At 39.5% G+C, this 27134-nt stretch overlaps 2 protein-coding genes across 2 annotated transcripts; both read right to left on the minus strand.

Moving 5' to 3' along the window:
* Positions 1–695: 695 nt before the first annotated feature.
* Positions 696–15911, minus strand: LOC145765006 (uncharacterized). Its single transcript, XM_082576737.1, has 20 exons — positions 15576–15911; positions 13980–14001; positions 13314–13382; positions 12516–12646; positions 10677–10821; positions 10514–10587; positions 9778–9868; positions 8968–9126; positions 8630–8692; positions 8099–8225; positions 7831–7879; positions 7317–7455; positions 6093–6280; positions 5643–5804; positions 5384–5571; positions 3592–3677; positions 2966–3154; positions 2463–2605; positions 2052–2135; positions 696–1703 (listed from the first exon to the last, which is right to left on the minus strand). Exons 1-20 carry the CDS (start codon positions 15626–15628, stop codon positions 1634–1636), a joined length of 2232 nt encoding a protein of 743 aa, XP_082432863.1. The 5' UTR covers positions 15629–15911; the 3' UTR covers positions 696–1633.
* Positions 15912–18108: 2197 nt separating this feature from the next.
* LOC145765527 (uncharacterized) lies at positions 18109–26715 on the minus strand. The gene is made up of 4 exons (XM_082577361.1): positions 26148–26715; positions 25857–25890; positions 24551–24674; positions 18109–21218 (listed from the first exon to the last, which is right to left on the minus strand). Exons 1-4 carry the CDS (start codon positions 26580–26582, stop codon positions 19823–19825), a joined length of 1989 nt encoding a protein of 662 aa, XP_082433487.1. The 5' UTR covers positions 26583–26715; the 3' UTR covers positions 18109–19822.
* Positions 26716–27134: the final 419 nt, after the last annotated feature.

Below are 27134 nucleotides of genomic sequence, written 5' to 3' on the forward strand. Positions count from 1 at the left end.
TTGACTTTATAAACAAAATATCTGCAAGATCAACCGGCGCTGGTTCGGCTCTCAGAGTGTGCGCTTGAGCATTTCAGGACTGCTCTCCATTCAGCGGCACCTAGTAGATGGAGTAACTTCCCCGCAACAACAATCGGAAACTTCACTCAGTCAATCTCGGTAACCGACCCTGCGTCAAAAGCCTCTACAAGTATGCAAAACTACCAGGAATAAGCTCTCAAAGAAGCTTTCCCAGTCTGGGGATGAAAATGCAATCAATCAATCACTTCAGCGTTTACATCGGATAGGATTTTCCAAGAAGTGCGGGGGCCGGTGGACAAACCTTGCAGACCGAATCTAGCCAGCGGGCTGTAGTATCTTGATGACCTCTCCTCTAGATAGAATTAGACTTTAAAAAAACTCTGTTTTGGCGTAGTTTCTTGAAATACACTTGGTCCAAGTGCATGTAGGCCAATGCTTTCCATATAGTTTCCTCTGGCAAGCTGAAGCACAACGATCGCTTCTAGCAAATCTAATGTGAGCTAAAGCTGGGCTTGGTGTTATTAGCTTCTCTGTTGGTGTGTATGATGATGGATTAATGTATTTTAGAATGGTTTTATCAAAAAATTCCTAACATTCGTGGGGGCCAGCAGCTGCTCTTCGGTGACCAAGGAGGCGATCGCCCCCTCAACACACAGCAAAGTAACTTCATTCATGGTGTATTTGCAAGGTAGGATTACTGTAGATCTACACACCAATTATTGTGTCTTGTTGCAACCACCGCCCCCTTCAAACACTACTAGCTGGATCTGCCCATGCTTGCGGCCAAGAGGGAGGATGCGTTACATTTGTTGATATTATTGTCCCGGCTCTGACTTCATACGAACAATGCATGAAGCTATCAGTGATGAAGTTATTGATAAAAAAAAACGAAATCAAATACACAGTGACATTTCAAAATAGACTATCCGTTTCGCGGAATTAATGGGATAATTCGTGCACTTTTCATTTATAGTTTCTGTCCTAATGACGCTTCTATGTTTCACAACGATGTTTAAATATCAATTCACAGTGTTAGAAGATATAAAAACAAACTGCGATATAAAAAATATGCAAGTCATAATGCCCAGCAAACACAAATTATGTTGACATACGACAGGTGGGCCACTGTCACGACAGTGCCCGCTATCAGCGATCACAATTGGCATTTGTTGGACGTCACGACAGTAACACCTTAAAACGTTCATTTCCCAGACAGCAAATCAGTCGTTTTTTACATTGATTCAACGTCTGCAGACTGATCGACTGATGTGCAGACGTTGAATCCATGTAAAAAAACGACTGATTTGCTGCCTGGGTTAGATTATTTCCAACGTTTCATCAACCAACATGTTTGACATCCTCGTACTTTAAAAGAAGCAATTTAACACGAAAACATTTGCAAAAACAGTGATTTTTCACCACATCGGTACTTGGAAGTGATAAGCAGCTTTGGTGACGTCAATCGTGCTGATTGTAGAAACGTTAGACATTAACCTCGTCTACAAAAACTAAAAATAATAATTTTCTCTCCACCAGTCCAATAAAGTTAAGAACTGTGTTAAAATCAATACACTGCAAATAAGTCACGGTTGACTGCATCCGATGAAAAGCTTCAATGCGGCGTGACGTCATGATTGGTGACATCACGACTACTCTGAATAGAGCTGAGTCTGCGGTAGATGCTGAAAATAAAGATATCAAATTTGGAACGATTGAAATTGCTAAGATTGCACTGAAAGTCGGCGGTCAGCTTTCACGTGTAAGTTTGGCCATGGACGTCATAGCAGAAGACGAAATTATCTCATGGAGTTGAACGGAAGTAGTTTTATCTTCGAAATGCTTTGAACAATGAAACTTTAAACTAACGAAGATACTGAAAATAAATGACCTACATCAATTGTAATGAATCATTTATTTTCATTGTTCAATCTCATCTTCCCACAAATCCACGTTTCTGTCTTTCATCCTCCCAGAGGTGTCTCATTTTCCATTGAGGTGAAATCTATAATATGACGTCACATGGAACTTACCGCCTGAATGACTTGCGCATGCGCCGAAGGTCAGACTTGCTTCCTTCTGTTAAAGTTGTGAGTGACAGATCTTCCATTGTGACGCTATGACATAGAATGCAATTAATATGGTTGGAGTCGCCTCAATCTGTTTATACCAAACAGAACATAAAAGACCAAGACGCCGTTGCTCAATTCAAAGTGTACGAGAACCTCACTAACTTATAAACCAAATGGAACCGACAAGAAGGCAAGAGATGAGGAAGACATGAACAGACGAGAGAGAAAATGAAACTCTTGATTTCAATCATTGGAGCAGGAATGTTTTTTCATGTTATCGTCATTTCACGTTAAACTATCGTCATCTTACGTTAGACCATCGTTATCTCACGTTAGATTGTTGTCATCTTACGTTAGATTTCGTCATCTTACGTTAAATTATCGTCATCTTGAACAAACTTCTCAAACTCGGTCATTTCCAATGATGTTTGGGATGTAGAGGGACTTGGAATGAATCTTTCGTAATCCAACTTGCGACATGGATCTTCCTCATCATCTTCCATATCATCAGAACTCTGAAAGAGCAAGTGGGCCAACGATGAAAAAATTCCCTGGTTTGTTAAGCGGGGGGGGGGGGCTGGTTCGGCTCCCCAGCCGAGCACAGATCATCCAAAGTGGTCGGAAGAACCAACTTTTAACAACAAGTATTTCTCTGCTGGTAAATTAACTGGAAAAAAACTAGAACAATGTCAAATGTGGCCAAGAAACTTTTCGCTACAAGCGTTTGGTTCGTATTCATCAAACAATGCAAAAGCTTTGCACAATGGTCATTCGTCGAAGGTTGGATCGAAACAATTAAAGAGGAACAAGATGCCTTTTTTTAGGTAATACACCTATCATAGATCTACCAATGTTTCTGGCAACCCTGCTCTCACCGTCCTCCTTTTCGGGCTGTCAAGCGAATCCGGGTCCAGATAGATCTCGACGCAGTCTTCCTTGAGAAGAGCCAAGGCTCGGTCCAGTCTCGCGGCGGATCTGTCCACATCAGGAAGGAAAGGATTAGGAGGAGAAGTCTCGTCGATCCTTGACAATGGAGGAGGAGGCTTCATGTGACGACGTCTCCGCTAAATGGAACCAATGAGTAGAGTGATAAAAGCGGTTAGAACAATGATTTCGTCACCATCACGTCATTATGATGCAATCAAACCACCATTGTATTAATTGACCACAAGAAAAAGACTATACGTGGCAGAGAAGCTGTTGATGTCGTATCCAGGCTTACGCTCGTGGTTGAAGATTTAGGTTAAATGGATGGGAAGGCAAGGAAGCCAATCTTCGTGTCCACCTTTAGGCATGTCTTTAAGTGTCTTGCCAAAGACACAGCCGCATGCTCTTGAGCGTTGTCGAACCAGAACCCTTTCGAGCGCTGTCCCAGAGATCTCACCACTCGGCTATGCAGCCGACAGAGAAGCTGATTGCCACAGAAACTCATGTATTTAAAATGCTCCAGTTAAAATTTGCACACCAAAATTTCGTTACAAATCTTTGTACGGTGAACTACCATTGGAGGCTGCTCTATCTTTTGTTCTTTTTTTGGTTCTTCAGCAGCAATCTCAGTGGAAGATTTCACGTCATCATTTGAGGCGTCTGAAAAGAATAAAACACATCAACAAAAAGTGAAGACAGCGACTCCAACTCGGTGAAGGAGTTTCGATTGAGTGGAGAGGAGGCAAGAAGTTCAATCTTTGTGTTCGTTTTAAAGTGAGCCCTTAAGTGTATTGAAATGTGCTCACAGACGGAGTCGAACTGGCAACCTATGCAGGGGCGCCGGAAGCGGGGGGGCAGGGGGGGCGAATGCCCCCCTGCCCTCAAATTTTCTGCAGATGGAGGGGCAGGGGGGGCAATTTTTTTAGCAACGAAAAACAACGTTCGACATGATTGTGTTGACGATGACTGCAAGGTAATAAAATAAGTATTTCAATGATTAAAACATTACTTGTAGGCTTAAACTGTGCTTAAACTGCCCTTTATCAGAACTGGCGATGCACTAGCAAGTGCGAAATATTTTTTATGTTACATCTACTGACATCTGATACCTGTTGCCTTAGCAATTGAGGTTTTAGCTATTTCAATGATGTACATTACTAAAAGACATTACTAAAAGAAGCATAATTTTTGCAAAATATGATCAAAAAATGTTTTCCCCATTGATGTCAACTAACTTAGTTCTCCTTTTTAACAACGGTTCAATGTCCGACAACATCGAATCGACATAAAAACGACACTATTGCCAGCCGATGTAAATTAGCACTTCGGATTAAGACTTTGTTAAAATAAACGTCGGAAATTACAAACAAGACTTACAGCGTTGGCGATCGCAGCTGGATATATTCCATCAATAACAAGTAGGCTATTCCCCGCACAATGCAACAGTGGCGATTATGACGCGCTGACCTAATTTTGCGTCACTCTTCAGTTAATCCACGATCATTCTATTGCGAAATTAAATAATTGGCTAGAAGAGACCGGCGGCCAAGCTTGGCCGATTGAGGAGGTAGCACCGGCGGTTTATTCAAGCACTACTTAGCGGCCATGGCCGCAGGCTGCTTTAAGGCTTGACAGTAGGTTACATCATTATAACATAGCATGGCGCCCTTCTTTGTATACCGAATTATCATTATCGCTATATTTTATCTTAAAACTTGAAAAAAAATTGGCCTTTTAGTAAACAAAAGTGCCCTTTTTTCGTAATCTTGCCCCCCCAGTGAAAAATCGTTCCGGCGCCCCTGAACCTATGGAATATCGTAATTTGTCAGCAAGTTACTTAATACAATTTTGGTAAAAAGGTGACTTTCTTCAACCATAAACAGATGAAACCAAGCAACCACACGGCATTTAACATAATATATTAAACTGAACATAAACTATAAACTACGAACGTTTTCGGCCATACACATGTTAGCCCTTTTCAAGTAACGAAAAAAGAACTGATTTTACATCTACATTGAAATAAATAACTGATCTACACACTAAATTGAAAACGAAATGCATAAGAATGAAACGGCAATGCAGAGGAGAAGGCATATCACATGGCGATGTGATGCGCGATCACATGGCGGAGTCGAACATGCAGGCTATCGACTGCGAGCCCAACGCGCTAACCACTCGGCCAATGCCGTGTGGTTGCTTGGTTTCATCTGTTTATGGTTGCAGTTACTTAATGATCTCTTGATTAAAAGGTTCTGAGTTCGATACCATGCTCCTCTTTATCGGCTGTGTTGCTACCAAGCTACAAACATTACCATCTTGTGAAAATCACCTCATTCATGGATGCTCGCAATGAAACCACTCACTCGGTTTGATGTTGTCCTTTGTGGTTGTTTCATCGTGCGTTGGCGAATCAGTGTCACTTTCATTCAGCAGCCTCTCCAGTAAACTAGCATCCCTCCTAATCCCTTTCTTCCGATGAGCTTGCCACGAGGTACGGCTCAGCTCCTCTTCAAATGTCCTCGGCTCTGTCCTCTTCTTCTTTTTCTTCTTCCTATAAAATCAGGTCTGCATTCATATATTTATTGCTTGCAGCGTAGTTAACAAAAGCTGTGGCGTCATCACCTTCCCTTTGTGGCGACACAGTTGGTGGCTGGTGACGTTTCACGGACGATGACGTTTTGCTTGTTGAACCGATGACCGTGCCTCTGCAGCGTCATGGCGTGGTTGTCTCCCCCGAGTCCGTGACTTGTGGCGTCACAATGAACGACGTGATGCTGGGGCAAGCTGAAACAAACAACGAGAAACAAATTCTTTTTGACCTCGTAGAAGAAAGCACAAGTGACAATGTGATGTAAGGTTTAATGGGCAACCAAAGAAAACATGTTGCAAATTAATAGAAATATTAGAATGCAAAAAACAAGTAAAAAGTGAAATTACTTCTGATACATTGACAAGCTTTAAAAGAGTTTACTTCGTTGTTCTGAATGGTTCGTTAAATTATGACAAAACCATAATATTACAAAACAACTGACAAGCATGGTCCTCTTATCCATTGATTGTGATGTCACTCACAGGGGTCCAGGATGGGAAAGCCGTTTTATTACATTGGCGGGTGGAAATGTTTTGGAATATTTCGTCCTGAAATATTTCTTTTGGTTGGGCGTCTTTGATGGCTTGCGTAGTCTCGTTATCACCTCCTCGAAGTTATCCGGGAGGTAGGTTGACAATTGGTTCTGGATACGGATATTGTGGCGTTCCTTCTGCAAACATCGAAGGCGCCGGATATCAGGACAAAGGAAAATTGCAAATCAAGGTCATTAACAAAGCGCTTAAAAACAAAATGTTAGGTTGACCAATTAGAAGGTCCTAGGTTTAATTCTAGTCCATCACAAAATTGTTTGTGGCTTTCTGAAAAATGTAGCATTTGAGTTTCAGACATCGTGCAGTAGGCCTACCATCAGTAGCGACTGCGGTCGAAATTTTTTGGGGATTGCAATAACATTTTTGGTTTATTTAAACCTAATACATCTTTAAACGTTATGTCATCTCTGCTTTAATAGGTTTTGTAGCATCTTATATTAGAAATACACCGACAATATACAAAACTTCAATATAAAAATCACGAGATGGCTACTAGCGGTCTAACAAAATCCTCGTGAAATGAAACCTCGCAGTGGATAGGAGGAAAACATGCACAAGATCCATTAAAACATTTCTTTATGACGTCTTGATCACGTGATTACGAAGCAAGACAAGGACGATCCCTTGGTCAAGAGTAAACATTCGCATCACAACATATCAACTCAATTCTATGACGTATCGTGTCAACGGGTTTCAAAATTACAACGTTATTGAAATTTGTAATAATTGTGGACATTTTGGGGGCAAATCGCTTTAAAATTTACCCTAAATATTGTCAGTTTCAAATTGCTACAAGTTTGTCAAACCTTGTTCAATTTCAATATCAGAAAGTTTTCTAAACTCAGGCTGGTGAGTGCCATCCGTCCACCAAGTTTCAATGTAAAGTTTCAGGGTGAGATTAAAAATTGCTGTTTTTCTGGGTCGCTTTGCATGAGATGACATCATTTTCATTATCCATCCTCGTTTCATCTCGTACTGGTGGGGAGGCCAACCCAGACAGCAAATCAATCGTTTTTTACATTGATTCAATGTTTACAGACGTTGAATCAATGTAAAAATGAATGATTTGCTGTGTTCCCTAATTTGTTTCATGAAAATCATTTCCCTCAAAGTTCTCTAGTTGTTGATAAAGAGCAACCTCCGTGACGTCATTACCTGCGTGCTCACGTCAAATCTGACATCATTCAGCTTCGCGTTTATTTCCGCGCGCAGTGTGGAAGTGACCACTGGAGGGCAGGATTGCGGCCGGGTCTTGACTTTCTCCTTGGTAAGGGTGCCATGAGCGGGGGCAGAGCTGGAAGGAAACAATGAGAAAATATTTACCCGGGACTGAGAAAGCATTTTCTAAAGCTGCACAATGTCACTTCCGCAACTGGAAAACTTGAGAAAATCACAACACAGTATTTTCCACGTAACAAAGGCTGCTAAAAAGCTGAAAGGGTCTATTTCCTCAGTGTATAAAGCTCATGTTTCTACACGCACACCTTTCATCTCGATAGGTTTACCTTGCAATAAAAGTACAATCTACTGGAAGAGTGGACCCCAGCATTACTGCACACATATTGGGAACACAAACCACAAACAGGCTCCCAGACATTGCTAATATGCATTGTTAACGTTTAAAGAATAATGACGTCAAGAAACGCAACAATATGAATTGATGACTCACTAATAGGAGGCTGCGGCGGTAGTGGTGGCGGAATGGCGGGGGGAGTCAACTGTGGAAGAAAAATAAATCAGAATAAAAAGTTAATAGAAACATTCCTCAAAGTTGTAGAGTGCAATGAACTGACCATTCAAACGATGTCACACTAGAAGTGTAAACAAGCAAGGATGACAATATCATAAGAATGCAAGTGACGTCAACTACGTCTTTAAGGGGTTAAAAAGTCGGGCATGGGGGCATCAATCACTCCTAGAACAGCTACAGAACCCACCTGTCTGCTGGGCCCAGGCAGGCGGCACGCCAGTTGGTTTCGTCATGCTTTTGTGAGAGTTTGTAGGACTAGGGGCCGGTTTCTTACGAGGTTTCAAGTTGGTGAGACCGCTTTTGGAAAGTTTCATCTGTGGCGAGAAAAACCTTTCATTTGTTGAAGCAGCCACATCGTGCGTGGTAGCTCGGACTTTAAGTTACAAGAAGACCTCGCCGTCATGGATACTTAAACATGAACTAAACTTGCAAGGGAATCGAACTAACACTTACTGTTCAACTGCTGAATTGTGTTTTTGCAGCCTACCAAAGAAATAAAATTCTACAATTTTATCAAGTAGGAAATGCGGTTCACTTTTCACCAGAGATTTATGGCGCAAACTAAATCGCAAAACAAACGAAATATCACAATGTTAGGGGGTTATAAGTTCATCAATGGGGGCTCTGGGAAATCATCCTAAGATGGGTTCAAATGTCACATTCTAAAAAGATGGGTTCAACTTTTTGTACAAAAACAGAAAGTCGTTCTAGAACTGACCTGTCTCGCTGATTCCTTCAACCGCTTCTTTGTGACGTCATACTCTTTGTTGGCGAGGCGCATCTGAAGACGACAATAAGTTGTAAGCATCACCTAATATTTTGGTTTAAATCTTTCCTATAAAACTTCATCCACAACAAGTGAAGTGGGGCGTGGGTTGCAATAATCTGGATTAATATAACTTACAACTTATGTCTGCTTAAGTACCTATATAATAAACAAATTACAACCCAATTAAAGGTAATGGACTTCGAAGGGTGCAGCAGCCCATGAGGCATGTGTTGTCCACCCCTGTCCAAGATGGTTTTCAACAGTTTCAGGCAACAACCCAGCAGAACCTGTAGCTGGAATTCGTCAGGATTAATGGGCTGTTCCTTGAATATTTCGGACACCAGTTGGGGCTTGTCGAAGCGCAGCTCCTCCTGGCGGTACTGCTCGTTCAACAATCCCCACAGCTTCTTCTCTTTTGGGATGACCAAGTACTGGAACTCATCCATCTGTAAAGAAACAAACAAATAACTTCATTGAAGCCATAAAAAGAGTCTGAAAACAATCTAAAATCGTTGACCGCAACAAGGAAAAAATGCTAAATTTTAAAAAAATTTTGATTTGATCAGTAACAATGTTATTAAAGCAGATTGTCACTTTAAACATCGGGTGATAGTTTAGGTTAATTTGCACCAGTAGAACGCGTCACGTTATTTAACTAAATGCCTGGTGAACAGCCTCATTCAATTTTCAACAACGTTATTGATAGAAAAAAAAAAGAGTATGGCACAAAGTTGAAAACTTCAAGTTTATTATAAAATGTTGCTAACAATGACAAAACCAACATTATCTGACAACAAAGAAACAACAACGTCTGGCATTCCATGGCATGAGATCGGTGAAGGCGGATGCGAAGAGATTACAATTGAAACAAAGAACATTATCCACTCATTGGCTGTAAATTCCCAATTGATACCAACTTAAATTTTATTAAACATTTTTTGTTTTGATGCACATGGTTCTGTGGGCATAACGTCATGATGATTTTTAGATCGATTTTGTTAAAGCAAATATTTCATGTCCACATCTGTCCCCATCCTCTCTAAGCGGTTCATGAGCTGGCAGTGTGAGACCATCCAGTGAACAAGTTCGCATTCCACCTGGTATAGATCCCGATGGTTCTTAGCGGTAGGTGACGCCTTTTCCGCATCGTCATCATCGTCCTGATCTTGCTGACGATGCATCTGGCACCTGTGACAAAAGAAAGTATTTCATTGAATCAACAGCAACCGTGACGTGGGTTCAAGGGTCTGGAGTTCGATTCCTACACAATTTTATTCGATGTGTCTCTCATCAAAACAATGAATAATGACTGGCAGCCAGAAACCAAGACAATTCAGCTCATAAGAACCAAGACAATTGAGCTCATAAGAACCAAGACAATTCAGCTCATAAGAACAAAGTGTCACCATAAAAACCTGCAACAAATAAACATGACGACTCTCTCGCTTCTATTGTTGCGTTCGATGGTTGTCGAGCCTGTGGCGACGAGTTCCTTCGATCCATGCAACGTCACTGCTCCGTTACGCAAGAGCCCTACACAATAGGTAGCCCCGTGCGAAGTGACGTGTTTGTTTCGTCACAAAGCCTTGCTGAACTTGCGGCTTGAATAGTGAGAACTTTCACGAAGGAAATGAATTATTAACAAAAGAATGCGCGAATACATAGAATCTCATAGCTAGATGTGTTTTCAAAACCTTAACAACATAAGCGCGCTTTGTTGCAACAATAATGGGTTGTTTGATGACGATACAATCTGAGATTAAAACGCACGGAACAATAATGACAAAATAACAATGGTTATTGTGGCAAGACAAAGCACAATCGGTGACTTACAATGCCAGAAAGTCCAAAAATTCGTAAAATTGAATCCTCCCCTCAACTTTGTGGGTTGGCTGCAAATGTCGAAGCTGCAAAAGAATTGGCACAATTGTGTCAAACGTGAAGGAAAAGTTTTAAATTTTCAATTCAACTGCTCCATTAATATTTCTCCTGTTACCTTGTTCATGATCTTCAAAGGAGCAGCCACTCTTCCACAAAGCTTCAGAGCTTTCAGAATCGTCCACACGGAAGTTGTCATGCCACGTTGGTCGTAGTCTTCAAACGTCTCGAAAGCCAACCGGATGTTCTCAAGGTCGGTAAACCTTCATCAAAATTAGTTTTCGATATAAATAACACATCTAACGAGAATACGTTGCGGTTGGCGGTATACATAAGCAAACAGCTTTGGAGAAACACAGAGATTGCAGTGAACTTTATTGGTTTTGAACAAATTAATCACAAAACCTGGAAACAACAAACCATTTGGCAACGCTGCACTATATGGCAACACTGGATCATGTGACAACACTGCACTATGTGGCAACACTGGATCATGTGGCAACACTGCACTATATAGCAACACTGGATCATGTGGCAACACTGCACTATATGGCAACACTGGATCATGTGGCAACACTGGATCATGTGGCAACGCTGCACTATGCGGCAACACTGGATCATGTGGCAACGCTGCACTATGTGGCAACACTGGATTATGAGATAAACAGCGTTAGATGCATAACATAATTTTCAGTTCAATAATCTTACAATTATACCATCAATCTTTTTAATTACATTGTTTTAAAATGGATGACGTGCAAAAACAAAACAACAGTAGAAAAAAATTAAATATTCAAGCGAAGAAGCCGTCTTCCTTAAATCATTGGTGCCAAACGTTTTCTAGTCATGGGCCGCATTATGCTATTTGTGAGTCTTGGCGGGCTGCATTACATTTTTCACTCATTTTTGTTCTTAAAATTCGACCTTCGCTTCAAGACTGTATATTGTAGGGAAGGCAGTCACGAAACGTTTTCAGTTATACAATCAACCCCGCTTAATTGGCCCATATTTGATCGGACTACCCGCTTAATCAGACAAATTTTCCCTGGCCTCGAAGCTAAATTGAATGTGTGCAATGTTCCTCTTAATCGCATCATTACTTTGATCAAATGAAACACCTTCCCACTAAAAAAGGTTTTGTAGTTAACGTTTTTTGTTTTTACCACATGTGTTGTCGAGATCACATTTCTTTGAGAAAATAATGATTTTCCACCGTGTTTGAAATTTTCTGCATTCACTTGCTAATTTTCGTTTCTTGGGTGCTGCCATTTCTGGTGCCTCACGATAAAAGTTTTTCTTTGCTTAATTTTGTTTAGTAATTTAATTTTATTTAATGACTGGCTCCATGTTGTACTAAAACTGAGAGAGCAACAGAGCTGAACTCAAGCTTCTTGTGCGGGCCATGTTCAATTATATTTTCAAAATTTGCCGCGAGCCTACAAAAACTGAACAGCGGGCAATAGTTGGCCTGCGGGTCATAGTTTGGACACTCCTGCTTTAAATTCCGCCCCGTTAGCTCAGTGGTTAAGCGTCCGAAATATGATCACGCGGCGCTGGTTCGGCTCTCAGGGTGTGCGCTTGAGCAACGCATTTCAGGAGTGCTCTCCATTCAGCGGCACCAAGTGGATGAAGTAATTCTCCGCAACAACAATCGAAAACTTCTCTCTGCCAATCTCAGTGACCGGCCTGTGCCAGTGGTTCAAAGCCTCTACAAGTAAGCGAAACTGCCAGGAATAACCTATCTAAAGCTTTTTCAGTCCGAGGATAAAGATTTAAAACCAAACCAGATGTTATTCGCTTAAATGTGTGATTTTGGTCTATTGTTGTTTTGTTTTGTGAACAATAAGACTTTATTGACTCTCAAAACATGACAATGTGTTTTAATGCATTGTCCAACACAGGATGTGATGCTCTCAACACGTTCAAGACAAATAGTTTTAGAAAGTTATCCACATACGTTAGCATCTTGGTCCCGACCAAGTGAAGACTCTTTTTCAGACTATTCGCGTTATAAGCTGCTGGCTTCAAGTTTACCGTATAGTGGAGGTCACGGTGGAAGTACCGAAGATCACAGAACTCTATTAATTCCTAACAAAGCAACATTAAAGATTTGAGTTAGTGAGTTGGTACATGCCCAGGCTTGGTGGAATAAACGTGCAACAAACATAAAGTACCGCGACCTTCTCAGGGAGAGGGTTGTTGTTGGATTTGTCAGGTTACATCCATAGTTGCATTTTTTACCAAAGGAGGAAAATTTATTCTGAACACCCTGAACAGCCACACCAAAATTGTCAAAAAGATCTAAGTTTACGATGCCGAGAATACATCATACGCTAAGAATGTAGATCAACAAATGATGCCCTTTCCTCACCAATACTAGCAGATGGCCAGTAAGCTCATTAATAACTTCTGAGTGGTAGTAGGCTATCGGGTGGATGCAACAGCTGCTGTTGCGATTATTTAAACACTTTACCACTACACTCAAACTTCATCCCACCAACCTCAATGGCTTGGCATGTGTCAGTGGCCTAAAATATTAGCAGCAAGCGAAACAGTCGAGCTTCAACTACAAAATTTATGATGTTGCCAACATCTGAAACTAATCAATCAATCAATGCTCAGAGTCGCTATCAATAACATCTTTGTTTCAAACTCGCTTTTATAATAAATCAGCTAATCAAAGACACGTTTGTACTTCAATTTAAATGACATTGAAACAACATAGGAAATAACTACAACTTAAAACTATTCTAACCTTCACTCTGATATGCGATTTCTCCAAGAAGCTCTTCGGTAAATTCTTTTTGAAAAGGGTTTTTGGAAACTATAAGTTTTACATGAAACGATTAAAAACAAACATGTAAAGATCAGTTTAAATCATTCCAAACAGTTTACTTCAAATGTTAATTTGAAAAGAATGCACTTTCGTTATGATTTGACACCACAGTGAGGCTGAATTATTGTCATATATTTTCAGTAATGCATTTAATTGATTGACTTAATGTGATTTCATTATTCATGTCAACAACACATAAATTAATTTCATCATTTAATAATAATAGATAGCTTCAACTTACAATTTGCAACCACTTGATATAATATAAAACTCGTGCGCGGACATTTTGCCGAAAGGACATTTTGCCGAAAGACATATTGCCGAAAGACATTTTGCCGAAAGGACATTTTGCCGAAGCTCATTTTGCCTAAAGGACAAATTGCCGAAAGGACTAATTGTTTGTGAATGATATTTATGCGTTATTAGGTTATGTTAATACGTATAGTATGTTTGTATAATTTCGGCAATTAGTCCTTTAGGCAAAATAAGTTTCGGCAAAATGTCCTTTCGGCAAAATGTCTTTCGGCAAAATGTCCTTCGGCAAAATGTCCTTTCGGCAAAATGTCCGGGTACCATAAAACTTACCCCAAGCGCTTTCAGCAGAGCTCTGAAAGAAATAAAAAAAAACACAACTATATTACTTGACAAATAATACAAGTAAAAGCTTCAAAAAAACTTTCTCTTAGGAGCATAAACCAACACAAACATGAACTGAAGCAAACATTAAGTTTAAACTTGAAATTACCATCATAACATTTCCTTCAAATTCAGTAAGAGCAGTTTACGGACAATACTTAAACTTTTATATCTAGCTAAAAAGCCATTTATCAACACTCTTCCACTTTTTTAAGATTTCCTTTTCGTTGGTAACTGATTAGTGTCTGACCATCAAACTAATGCGAATTGTTTTCATAACATCAGTGTGCATCACAGTTCTTCAAAGCAATCTTTATAACATCCAATGTCACATCTATGGCATTTGTAAGACGGGATGTTTGTGATCGTCTGTGCAGTTGCATACCTCATATTTGCCCATTATCTTATATAATATTTCTATGCATGTCTTATGATTCTTTGTTGATAAGCGCATTGATGACACTTAAAATGTTAAACTATATTCTCGCCATGAAGCATTGTCATTGTCATCATTATGATAAACATGGTAATTGGAAAAGAAACTGATTTTTTTATATTTTTCTTCCATGATAGTTCCAATCTTCTTGTGCAACAGCTAAGCTTGCAACAGGGTCTGCTACTATTCGGTGAGTCCGATTCGGTGTGTCCGATTCGGTGAGTCTGATTCGGTGAGTTCCTAACCTCTAACCCTAACCCCAAACCTCTAACCCTAAAACGACAATGATAATTAGGCTACGGTACCCAATAATTTTAAAAAAAAATTGAAAAAATCCCCCGTTAAGGGATCGGACTCACCGAATCGGACTCACCGAAACGGGCTATTCCGCTTGCAACATGTAGGCTACATACATTAAGAAATACAACAAGCTGGTTTTTAACTTCCTGTTAGGTTGTGCATGAGCAGACACTAATGGGTTAAGCAACTGTGCAGTCTTAGAATCCACTAGAAGCCCTAGCACCATCAATCAGTAGATACATGGAGGTAACAATTAAAAATGTGGCAATATCAAGTCACAATGGTTCAACTCTCACTTAAACAACAAGTTTCAAAACTAAATCTCCATTTAGAGACACCTAGTAGTTGGAGTAATTTGCGGGCAAAACTAAGCTACAGATAAAAATTCCACACTGCTCATTTATCTATGACCAGGCCTATGTCAGTGGTTCTAAGCCTTTACAACAAATATATACATGCATGGAAAATTATTATAATAGAAAGTGTAGCCTACGCTTTAATCATTTCTTTTTCCGAATCAAGATACCAAGATATGTTTGATCGTTATAAAATGTTCTGGAGCCTAGTTTCCCATTAACTTTTCTGTGGCTGTGGCTACTGAACACAAGATTAGATATATGAAACTGAAATACTGCACCTCCCTGTACCCATTCCAGTATTGGAGCTACTTTTACTTTACATTGTTGTTACATGCTTAAAAGATATCAATAGTAAAACGATTGAAACTGACAATATTTGTTCAATATGACTTGATGCATTAAAGAAAAATAAAATTTATTTAAGATTTAGTAAAAAAACTTCTTACTCACTGTAATTCATCAGTAGAAAGAGAATCTTGAAGCGGAAAAACTTCATTCGGCATGATGATGACTCAGACAAGTGTGACCATAAAATTGTTTCAGAAGTTTCTACTTAAAATTATTTTTCAGTTTACCAAAGCATGGACACTGGACAGACACAAACTAGCAGCCAAACCATATAACTTTATCCAAACAAGCAAACATAAACTAAAACACAAAATAAAACACTGAATAGTGTCTGACAATTTCTAATGCTGTATCAACACATGAATGATTTTTTGCTAAATTATTCAAGCTAGTCAAACCACACATTCAAAGAATTAAAGAAATGCAATGTGAGCACCTAGGCTACGTAATTTAACAAGTGATGAAAATCTTACATTGATCAACTAACAACAAAATCAATGCATTATGTCATTTGACTTTTCACCATGTATCCAATTTAAAATTATTCTTCAGGTGTAAATCTGCATGAGCACAAGATGCCGCAAGCAAACTTGCAGTACCGTACCCTACTGCAGCTTTACACCAGAAGAACATACCATATACTACTTTTGCAGTATTATATGGTTCTTATTGAATAAGACCTTCTGATGATCCGTTAGGTGAAACAATTTGTAAAGGCTTCAGATAGTAACTATATTTGATTTAATACTTTTGAAGTGTATTATTTTTTAGTTTTGTTCAAATCGTAAAACCTTAGCTTTTTCATCATATCATGCAAGTGTGGTATGTTTTGACAGCATACCCTGAGCAGGAAATAGCTCAGGAGAAGACCAACCTACTAGAAATCATCAGTGATCTGGCTGCAATGTAAACAAAACAAATGCTGGACTCCATTCCTTGGTGCCTTGTAGCTTCATGTTGTTAAGTAAATTTATGGTATCCTCACAATCAATAAATCATTAAAAAGTTTGAAAGAAAAGGGCTCCACAAATCATAACAATTTTCTCAACAAAATAAAAACGTTTTAGAAATCCTATGAAAAAGATCTGACAATTTTAACTTAATTTATGATAATTTAAATTAGTTTAAAATTATAAACACTTCATAAAAAATGTGCAAGCTGGCATACCAAGCTTAGCATAAAGCTTAGGATATTGCACATGCACAATACAATTTTACTTTTCATTGCTGGCATAGGTTTGTTAGGCGCATAGACAGGGCCGTTGAGAAAAGAATTTTGGTCCTGTACCAATAACATCTTTGGGCCCCAAATCAAGATATTTATTTAAAAAATTCACTCTGTAAGCTGTGATTTTTTCATATTTCCAGGCCCCAAGAAAAGGTTCCACCTTCAGGGGCGTTAAAATTAATCTTGATCTTGGTTTAAAAGTACCCCCTGGACCCCCTGTCAACGCTACTTGGCATAGGTTTGTTGATTAAACGTTTACAGACGTTAAGTCAACGTGAATGTGACGGGTTTTGCTGTCTGGGCTATGTTCTCACGATGTCCGCCCCGTTAGCTCAGTGGTTACGTTAGCTCAGTGGCTCAGTCATCCCGGATTTAGGGGGGCAGTGGATGTAGGTGCCCGGGCCCCCCTTTTTAAGGGCCCCGGACAAATGTGATTTTGGAAAAAATGTGATTTTGTATTTTTTTTTAATTTAGCCTTTGAAGCTTCTGCAAAATGCTGTGCAGTGCTAGATTAATGCTACCAAACTGTAGACGCTTAGGTGTTTTTTCGCTCCATCAGCCCGAAACATTTTTTGCACGGGGGCCCCCCGATCTAAAAGTGCCCCGGGCCCCCCATCAGCTAAATCTGGCTCTGGGCTCAGTAAGTCAGCACATGAGATTTACGTGCTCACGTCGGACTTGCTTGGTCATCGCATGCCAAACTGTATTTGCTGACTTGTGACATGCCAAATTATGTCTTGCTCAATTGTTACCGGTACCGGTAGGCCTACTTAGCCTACTCAGCTCCCAGATAGCAAATCAACCTGTTTTTACATTGATTTAACGTCAGCAGACATGATTTCACGGTTGTCGCCTAAGACGACACCCAGCAGAGGGGGCTTTGGGGGGCCTCCGCTAGAAAATTTGCTTTGAATTTGGTGCATTCTGCGAGCATTTTCAATAAAAATGTGGGTATGAATTCGGTATGAATATTCCTGTAAAATGGTGCTGTTCGGTAGCATAGCAAAAGAATAAGATCATGTTGTCTTCGGCATTTTTCGGAAATGAAGCTAAGTCTCTATGTTTTCTTGTTGCTAATTGCTGGCTGAGATATTTGAATGTTTGGTATTGGCAAAACTAGCTCTTTTAATGCAGTTTCGTTCAAAATTGTAGGAACGGTCACCGAGATTGACAGAGTGAAGTTTCCGCTTGTTGTTGCCGGGAAATCATTCCATCCTTTGGTATCGCTGAATGGAGAACAGTCCTGAAATGCGTTGCTCAAGCGCACACCCCGAGAGCCGAACCAGCGTCGTATGATCTTGAATCGGGCACTTAACCACTGAGTTAATTAAAAGTCAAGAGTGCGTATTGGAATGAAACGGTGCGCCAGATCAGGGTATCGTCATAATGCGGACAAAGAGACGTAGGTCTACAACTCCAAATTTATTCTGACGTCATACAGCATTCGAGATGAACTGATCGACAATGTCGACCAAACAACAATCGGTCAAAACTTTGACTTGTAGAACAACACATATCCATTGTTGGTGTTCTAATGGAGTCAAACTGATTTCAAAACTGATTTATGAAATCTAAAAATAAAGAGCCCAAAATTTTATAACACTGAAGATGAAAACAGTATAGTTTTCGAAACGTTTGCTCAACATGAACTTATAAATTTTGGGCTCCTTTTTTTTATTTGTCTGACCATGCGTTCCAATTATTTTTGCTCAAAGGTTTAAAAAAACTTGTTTAATTTAGCAACATTCCTACAAAATGAGAAAGATGAACATTGAAATGGCTCAAAATACAATGTAACATACAATCAGTAAAAGCACCATTCAATTTAACAATCTTGAACAATTATGAATGAGCGACGCCTACCATTTTAATGATTTGGTTTACAAGTAAATGTTGTTAAAACTTAACTTTTTGTACTTCGCATTTGAAATGTAGCCTTTCTAACTTCAAGACTGAATGACATTTCTATTTACTGAATTAATACAATTCGCAAATGAATTCACTGCACTGCCCAGACAGCAAATTAATTATGTTTTCACGTCTGCATACAATGAATCAATGTAAAAACCAATTGATTTACTGTCTGTATGAACTTCACAGCAAAGGCATCATGGACGATGAAATACACAAATCGCATGGTAAATTAATGGACAACACTCACTATGACATTCTTATAATAATTGCAATTATGGATCTGCCTATATGGTGGATATACTCCGCGAACAGGTAGGATAGATATGCAAACAGTGCTAGATTTTGGATGCTGCAACCACTACAGTCAATAACGCGACAAGAGGTGCCCGAACTTCACCGAGTAGCCTATTAAAATAGTGGGGGAAGGCTTTGGAAAGATAAAACGAACGTTAGTAGCCTATTGCAACATTTAATAAATTTTTTAGATTGTTTGTTTCAGCTTCAGACCTTATACAAAACAGAATAAATGTTTGCCTTGTTTGCTAAATGGCGGATCACATTCATTCTTTCTTTTTCAAGTGTAAATGTATCAATTTTTTCGCTTAAAATGAAGTCGTGTTTTTTACTATTGCCTAAAGAGCTGAAACCATCCTACACGGCTGCTAACAAGGAACACTTTTCGTTAAAGCTTGTTGATACAGTATTATGATATCATAATATCATATGATAACATGCTATCATATAAGTTTGCACGCAAAAAAAAATTGAATCTGAATTGTTTCTACACAATGACTTACTAACCAAAAACATCATATTGGTTGTTACTTCAATAAGATAGCCTTTCAGGCTACACAATATGGCTTTAGCCAAAACTTTGTCTTGCATTGTGAAATAAACAATTGGCAACTATGTTGCGTAATCAGCAACAGAATTGTGCAATCATAATGAACTTCACAATGTGAAGCTCACATCTGTAGGTGAAGAATATCGTTTGGTACAGCAATTGGAAAAGTCTTTTTTAGTTAAATAAATACAGCTCACACACTCCTAATTACATTTTGTTTAATATGAGAAAAAAAATTGTTGAATTAAAATATTTTTGAGAAACGCAAAGCTTTATTGCAGTGCGTCAAGCATAGCGTTAAATGTCGTGTTGTCACAACAGCTGTTCAATCATTCAGATGTTCACCGGTTTAGCTGTGTTTCGTTATACAAGAGCAGGCTTCTGAAGCAATAAATTTCGTATCGCTTCATTGTGGGCTTCATTAATTGATGTAGAAGATATATTACTTGCTCTGGCACGTTGGTGTATTGACTCAGGTGTTCTCTGTCTGCTGTTCATCCAACAACTACTTTCGGGTTTAGAAGCAACAAACTTCCCTTTGAAGGAGCCGAGCTTCTCTTTGAGCCAATTGTTGAGAGTGTCTTCAGTCTTGTTCGCGCGATTCAAGTTAGGAAGATACACGGCAGGTTCTTTGCAATCCGGGAACTGAACAAGCCAAACTGCTCCGATACGTTTGGTCCGCACCATGCGCCATTTTCCGTCGGAACAACGAAACGGAAGAACACTGCTCCGCTCATTTGGATCACAACAATCCGTGTTTCGAAGTGCTGCTTCGAGCATCCTCACGCGGTCATTATCCATCATCTGTGCTGCCACCAACGGACGCTGTTGAGATAAAGTTGAACATGTGTAAGTCGTTTTGCTTGACTGCTTTGAAGGGAAAGAAGTAGTGGAAGGAAAATACGACGCTGAAAGAGCTCTGTCGCTCCCGCTTTCTCTCCGCTGCAAGTCAAGAGAAACATTACTCTTCAACGTCTGGTTTGATGGTAAAGATTTCCCAATGAGAGTTCGAACCGGAAAAGGAACGTTTGCACTTTCAGTTTTAATTCGTTGATTATTTTGGACAGCGTTTGCACCATGGGGGAACGCATGAGAGGATTTTGACGTCATCCTTAGCTCAAATGGCTTCTTGTCAGCCAACCATGATCTTTCGCTTGCATGTGGTGAGATCTTTGGCGACAACGGCTTAGACAAGGGAACGTCCATTGTGACGTCACGTCGATACTTAGCAATGGCGTCGCTTGCTAATGACGGAACACAAAGAGGCACACCTGATGTCATCTGTAGAGGCAAAGATGTAGGAAGAAAAGGCGACGAGGATTGATACAAACCATGATGTAAAAAGTGGCTATTCCGCAAGAGAGGAAAGTATGCGGAAGAGCTAAGGCCACCCAAACTGTATGGAATAACAGAAAGCGGATTTGTAGGAAATTGCATTCCTCTGGTAGCAAGGTACCCAGGGGGTGGTTTGTCATCCATTGCAAACAAACTAAAAGCGCCACCGACGTTGTCGCGATCTGTCGCTTTCGACGCAAGAATAGAATTTTGAGAAAATCCAACTTTGTCTTTGTGTCCAGCTGAGGCCCAGAATGAACTCGACGTTGAGAAGTTGCCCTGATGGAAATTCTTTGATAAATTTTGTGGTTTCTCTTCACATGAATTATGAGCGGCACCTCGCGGCGTAGGTGGCAAATGTTTGTCCATAAACAGAGGGCGCAATGCCACATCCAAATGACTTGTCGGTGAATTCTTTACAACACTATAAAATAATTCAAATTGTCAAATAAAGTTGTCACGATATAGTTTAATATGACTGGACCACCATTAGGGTGGAGTGAATTTCACTTAATCTTTTGGATTTTGATTTAAGGTGTTGTAATGTTGTCTTTGGGCCTAAAAAACAACCCCGAAAATAATTTCGATTCTCCTACCCCTAAATTGACCCTCCTACCTGAGGTCAAAGGTCACGCGAGGTCAAAATTGCTCTATCTCCACTTCTACTGGTGCTAGAAATATGTTTAATGGCTTAAAAGATTCAGAAGACCCATATTTATATCTGTTCTAAGAGAACTTTTTTTTCTTTTGTTAGTAGAATTTGACTAAACAGCAAAAATATAGTTTTTGTGGTATTTTTGCATATACAACATTATAATTAACGAACTTCAACAGCCAAAATAGTAAATTTCAGCAATTGGTTGGATTATTGTTTGAGAATCACAAAACTATCCACAAAGCACTAAAAAATACCGACCTGCAGAAGAATTTGTCAATTATAGCCTCAAATGGAACCGCAATTATGACAGGTAAACACCATTGCAGCATTGCCACATTAGAAGAGTTGCTGCAAAGACCTTCGCAATAGGTCATCTGTCTCCTGCGTACCAACGAACTACCTCTCAGGCATGTTTTTAAGCACTTGGATGGAGTCTCTTTAAACTCCGACTCGTTTTCAGGCCTACTTGGCAAAGAGCTAAATGGTTTATTGTCTGATTGGCATGTGGTTAAGTTTAAGCCATTATCTTCTATTGAATTTCCTCAATTGCCAAAAGAAGTTATGGAAAGTTCTAGTTCCGATCAATTTTATGCATACCAAATTTGTTTGGCTGTCATATCTGGAAAACTTGAGAATGACTTAGCACAGTTTGAAGTATGTGGCTTGTCACATGCAAGATGGTTGACATTTGCATGTCGCATTGTGAAATACTACACTTCCCAAGCAAAGCCGAGCAAAAATTTGAGAATTCTGGTAGAATTTTGTTTAACAGTCCAGCCTACTTCCTAAGTTGGTTCGATATCAAGCTTAACTCTAAAATAAATAAAGTCGCTGTCAACTATTTTCGAATGCTCAAACGAATCAACCAATTTCCCTAGAAGCGAGCAAGAGACATTGGATTAAAACTTTGATAGGTAATGGCTTCTCAGCTCACTCCAAAAACATTTTTCTTTCGATGATGGCTGACGATGATGATACATCGATCGCAAGCTGTCAATATTGTGCTATCGCTACGCAGCTAAGCAAAAATGTTGAAATTACCCCAGATGATGAAAGTGCAAAGGCGAAATCTATTCCAGAGAGGACAGTAACTGTTCGAAAATTTATCATACCGTAGATCAATATCAGCGCCGAGTACTACCACAACATGGTAAATTTTGATGAAATTCATGTCACAGGAACCTCCCGCAACCAAAGTCATGAATAATGATGCAATACAAAATTTCAAAACAAACAAGCTTGAACTTGATCACTTATGCCACTATCAAGCTGTAGAGCGCCATGTGAAGCTCGTAATAGAAACTTCCATGTATGTGGCTAGGTTCGAAAGACGGGATGGTGTGATCCCGCAAAAGATCAAATCAAGGAAGTTGATGCTCTCTTTCAACACCAAAAATCAATTTTACTGCTGAATACGATTGCATTTGCATAAAAACCACTTGTTTTTCGTTATAGTTACCAGGGGCATAGCCGGGATCTAAATATGAGGGAGGCAAAATGTTTTGTGACATCTTTTGAGTGTGTAATAGTGCAATTGGATTTTCATTTTCAAGCAACGGGATTTTCATTAGGTGCTGCTTGACTTGAAGACCTGTCGGTGGTCCCTTCGCAGCCTTCCCGTTGCTGCTGGTTATTTCATGCTCAATTTAAATTTGGATTGTTTGTGTAATAATTATTTTTGTACGTAGTGTGACTTGTTGGCAAAAACTGTATCTCTCTCTCAATAATTTCATGCCTTTCAACCATTGAAATGTCATCTTAAATGCATCAAAACATTAATTTCATACTTAGTTCAAACTTCAATTCCTCATCAATGTTTCGGATAAGAATAATTCGATGTTCAATACGCTTATTCTCAAACAATAATCCAACCAATTGCTGAAATTTACTATTTTGGCTGTTGAAGTTCGTTAACTATAATTGTATGTGCAAAAATATCACAAAAACTATATTTTTGCTGTTTATTCAAATTCTACTAGCAATAGAAGAAAAAGTTCTCTTAGAACAGATAGAAATATGGGTCTTCTGAATCTTTTAAGCCATTAAACAGATTTCTAGCACCAGTGGAAGTGGAGATAGAGCAATTTTGACCTCGCGTGACCTTTGACCTCAGGTAGGAGGGTCAATTTAGGGGTAGGAGAACCAAAATTACGTTCGGGGTTGTTTTTTAGGCCCAAAGACAACATTACAACACCTTAAATCAAAATCCAAAAGATTAAGTGAAATTCACTCCACCCTAACCACCATACCAGGAATGTATTTCACCCAATAAATCTTTCAAGTGAAAACCTTCTATGTTTTACTGCTTGTACAATGTTATCTGAGTATCTGGTTATCTGAACACGCGATCTGATTTGTTACATCACCTTTGCAGATTTTATCGACTGTCGCTTACAGTCTGACTGAAATATTTTAATTTTTAAAGTCATATTCTTGCCCTCCAATACCTGGAAGCGTTATAACCCGTTGCGTCACCTACAAGCGGGCGTAAAAGATGAGAGAATATAACTTAAATAAAATATCAGTCAGACTGACAGCAACAATCTGTAAAACCTGCAAAATATTGCTAACGGTAAAAAGTTAGGCCAAATCTACGACAAGGTTGTAACAGGTCGTTGAATCTGCAGCTACCAGTCTGTGGCGACAGAAGTTGTGGCTTGATCATAAAGCAATGGTTCGAATCTTGGTGGAGTAAACGAGCTACAGTGTTAGAAGACACTCAACTACTCATTCAGTAAACAAAATAATTTACATCAGGCATAAGGAATGCAATTTGCAACATCAAATGAAAACTTCAATCACCCAACCTTGGTAGGAAAGCCGAGGTCTATGGTTCAAAACTCGCTTAAACCTCCAGAATCAACTTTTATAAAAAAAAACTTTTTTCGCCAGAAAATTGGTCGGTTGATCGTGGTAATCTATCTTTGACTGAGAAAGCCTCTTTGGAATCTCAATCCGGCACTTTCACATATTTGTATCATCAGAAAACCGTTTCTAGTTTAATAAGTCACTCAACCTACTTAAAACTTTTTGGTAGATAAAAAATCTTTAGATCAAAACAATTGTCCGAGTACTCGGAACTGATGTAACGCCCTCACCTGGTGATATATTCAGTCGCTTGTTTGTTGTGCCAATCCGTTGGGGGCGCAGTTTCTGAGTCGTCAATATAGGAAAGTTTTGCACATTTTGTAGAATTATGATTCCACTGTGATGACGTGACACCTTTAAACCAAAGAGAGAGTTATCGTCATACATGACGTCACGTGAGACTGAGAGCTTCAAGTTAAAAATCGTTCAAGATATAAATAGAAACAAGCAATGCTGGTTCGATTCTCGGAGTGTGCAGAAAAACAAGGCACTAAGGACAGCCATCCACCTGGCGCGTAGCAGGATTTTGGTTTTGCTCCGACGGGTTTACGAACCCCTTTGGTGTTCTGGGGGAAGCTTCAAGGCGCCCGTGCAACGTTTCACTGACTAATAAACTGTGTTGGCCAATTTGCTTTTTAAATGAGTCGCTTCTTTTTTTGTTTTTTTAAGTTACGTCTTTTTCTAAACTATTTCCCAAAAAAATTGTTATACAATAGCAATTCCAGTATTGCCGCTATTTTTGAATTTTTTCTTATTTATAAAGCTTGATGGGATTCTTCATTAGTTTAAGGAAGCAAAAAAGATCCGCCAAGCAGCCACTGTTTGAAAACAACTGATCTAACATCTAGTGTAAAGCTAACACTGACATCTAGTGTAAACTACAAGCAACAATATTTCAAAAACAAATGGAAACACTATTTCTGAATCAAACTTTTGATCTCAATAAAATGAACAATGCTACAGACATACATCTCTCCCAAATACCTTGCACGCTTAAACCTTTTAATATTATTTTATTAATATTATTTCATATAACCCTTTAAACTTTAATATCCATGCACGTTTTAACCAGCAGGAAATATGTTGACATATGCAGAGCTGTTGAGAGGATAACTTGGGTCAGGTACCAATAAGATCCTCGGGCCCCAAAGCAAGATTCTTCTATGAAAAAAAAGCACAAAAATCGAAAGAATAGGAGGTGGTCTCTTCAAGTTCTGTTAAGGCTCTTTAAAAAGGATGAGGGCCATTAAAATTATCTCGGACCCAAGTCCTAAAGTACCCCCTGGACCCTCGTCAACTCTAAACTTGTCTAAGGTTTTTGCCGCCTTTCCCATTCATTCACGTGCAGTATTGTAGATGCAAAGTGATGTCCCGTTCCGAGATGATGAACTGTTCTATTTTGATCAACGACGCACGAGTACAAAATAATTGACCCGGCGAGAAGAATAATTGGGGTGGCGATGCACCCGGAAGGGAAGTCCACCAGCTTAGGTCGCGGAACAAATTATTTTGAGACGAAATCAATAGAAAAGTTACCTGGGTTTGTGGAATTGGCTGACTTTGTTTTTTTCTGCAAAATAATTAGTTGTTAATTGAGTTTTTAATGCAACAAAAACTATTGTGGGCTCAATTCTAGCCCACTTGAGTTTGATGACCAACTCAACAACTCAGCATTATCCAGTTGAAAGGGCTGGGAAAGCCTTCACTGAGGAGACAATGCAGGAGACGAGAGGGAAACATAAACAGGACTAACAGGTTAGTAGGAATTTGTTTTAAGAAACGTTTTCATGAAATGAATGAAGCCAACTTATGAAAAATCTTAGCTACCTCAATCGAATGGAATTCTTTGGCGAAATCTTCCATGGAGTAGACCCCATCGGAGGGGTCGTCTTTCGCAGAAATGCTCTGTTTATCTTTTGTGACGTCATATAGGCTAAGCTGCTTGCTGGGTGTGGCGTCATCAGGAAGCCCTTTGTGGTGCTCGGAAGATGGCTGCGAATTGGGACGTTTCATAACTTTCGGTGACGTCTTCATGAGATGTTGCTTACGTCGTGCAAGAAGGGGATGCACCTCCCATCGGTGTTGCGTCATACTTGACGTAGAGTTCGACGTAAAGTCGCAGTGACTGCATCTAACAATTTCGTCACCGGATAGAACAATTATTCTTTTGTCAGTGAGCGATTCCCCGTCCAGGCTCCCCTCCAAATAGTCATCGGGCGCGATATAGCTTTTGGCATACTTTGTGACGTCACTGTAGTTCATAGCAACAGAGCGATAGAACGATGTCTACCGTTGGAAGCGGATGAATACAACGACTCTTCTATCGAATTGCCATCACAATTTCCAACTCTAAACAGCTCGAAGCGAAACAACTCTACGGATCTTTAAACCAAACTATTGCTAAAAATGAAAAATAACAATCAGTGTCTGAGAAATTAACTAAAAGTAACTGTTTGAAACTCCACCGTTGGGCGACTCGCGTGAAGTTATAGCAAAGGAAGTACTGAAATATAAAATCAAAACTTAACTATACGATTGACTAGCTCTCACACTTTCAAACCAATGTACTTCCGCCTAACAAGCAAGGCCTATGAGAGGGGTTACGGAGGGTACGGCGTATCCTTGAAGGCCCAGGCCTGTGTTTGTTGGGGGGCCCAAAATTGTGGTTTTATAGCCTAGTTTACGCGCAAAAATGTCTGGTTAAAACCATCCTAAACGACTCATTTCAAGCATAAAAGTTGTTATTCTTTAGTCATGGGGGCCCGTAATCTGCAAAAGGGCCCAAAAAGGTAATCGAGGGCTTTGCGAGCAAAT

The sequence above is a fragment of the Aplidium turbinatum genome, chromosome 2 (assembly GCF_918807975.1).
Source record: "Aplidium turbinatum chromosome 2, kaAplTurb1.1, whole genome shotgun sequence".
Lineage (NCBI taxonomy): Eukaryota > Metazoa > Chordata > Ascidiacea > Aplousobranchia > Polyclinidae > Aplidium > Aplidium turbinatum.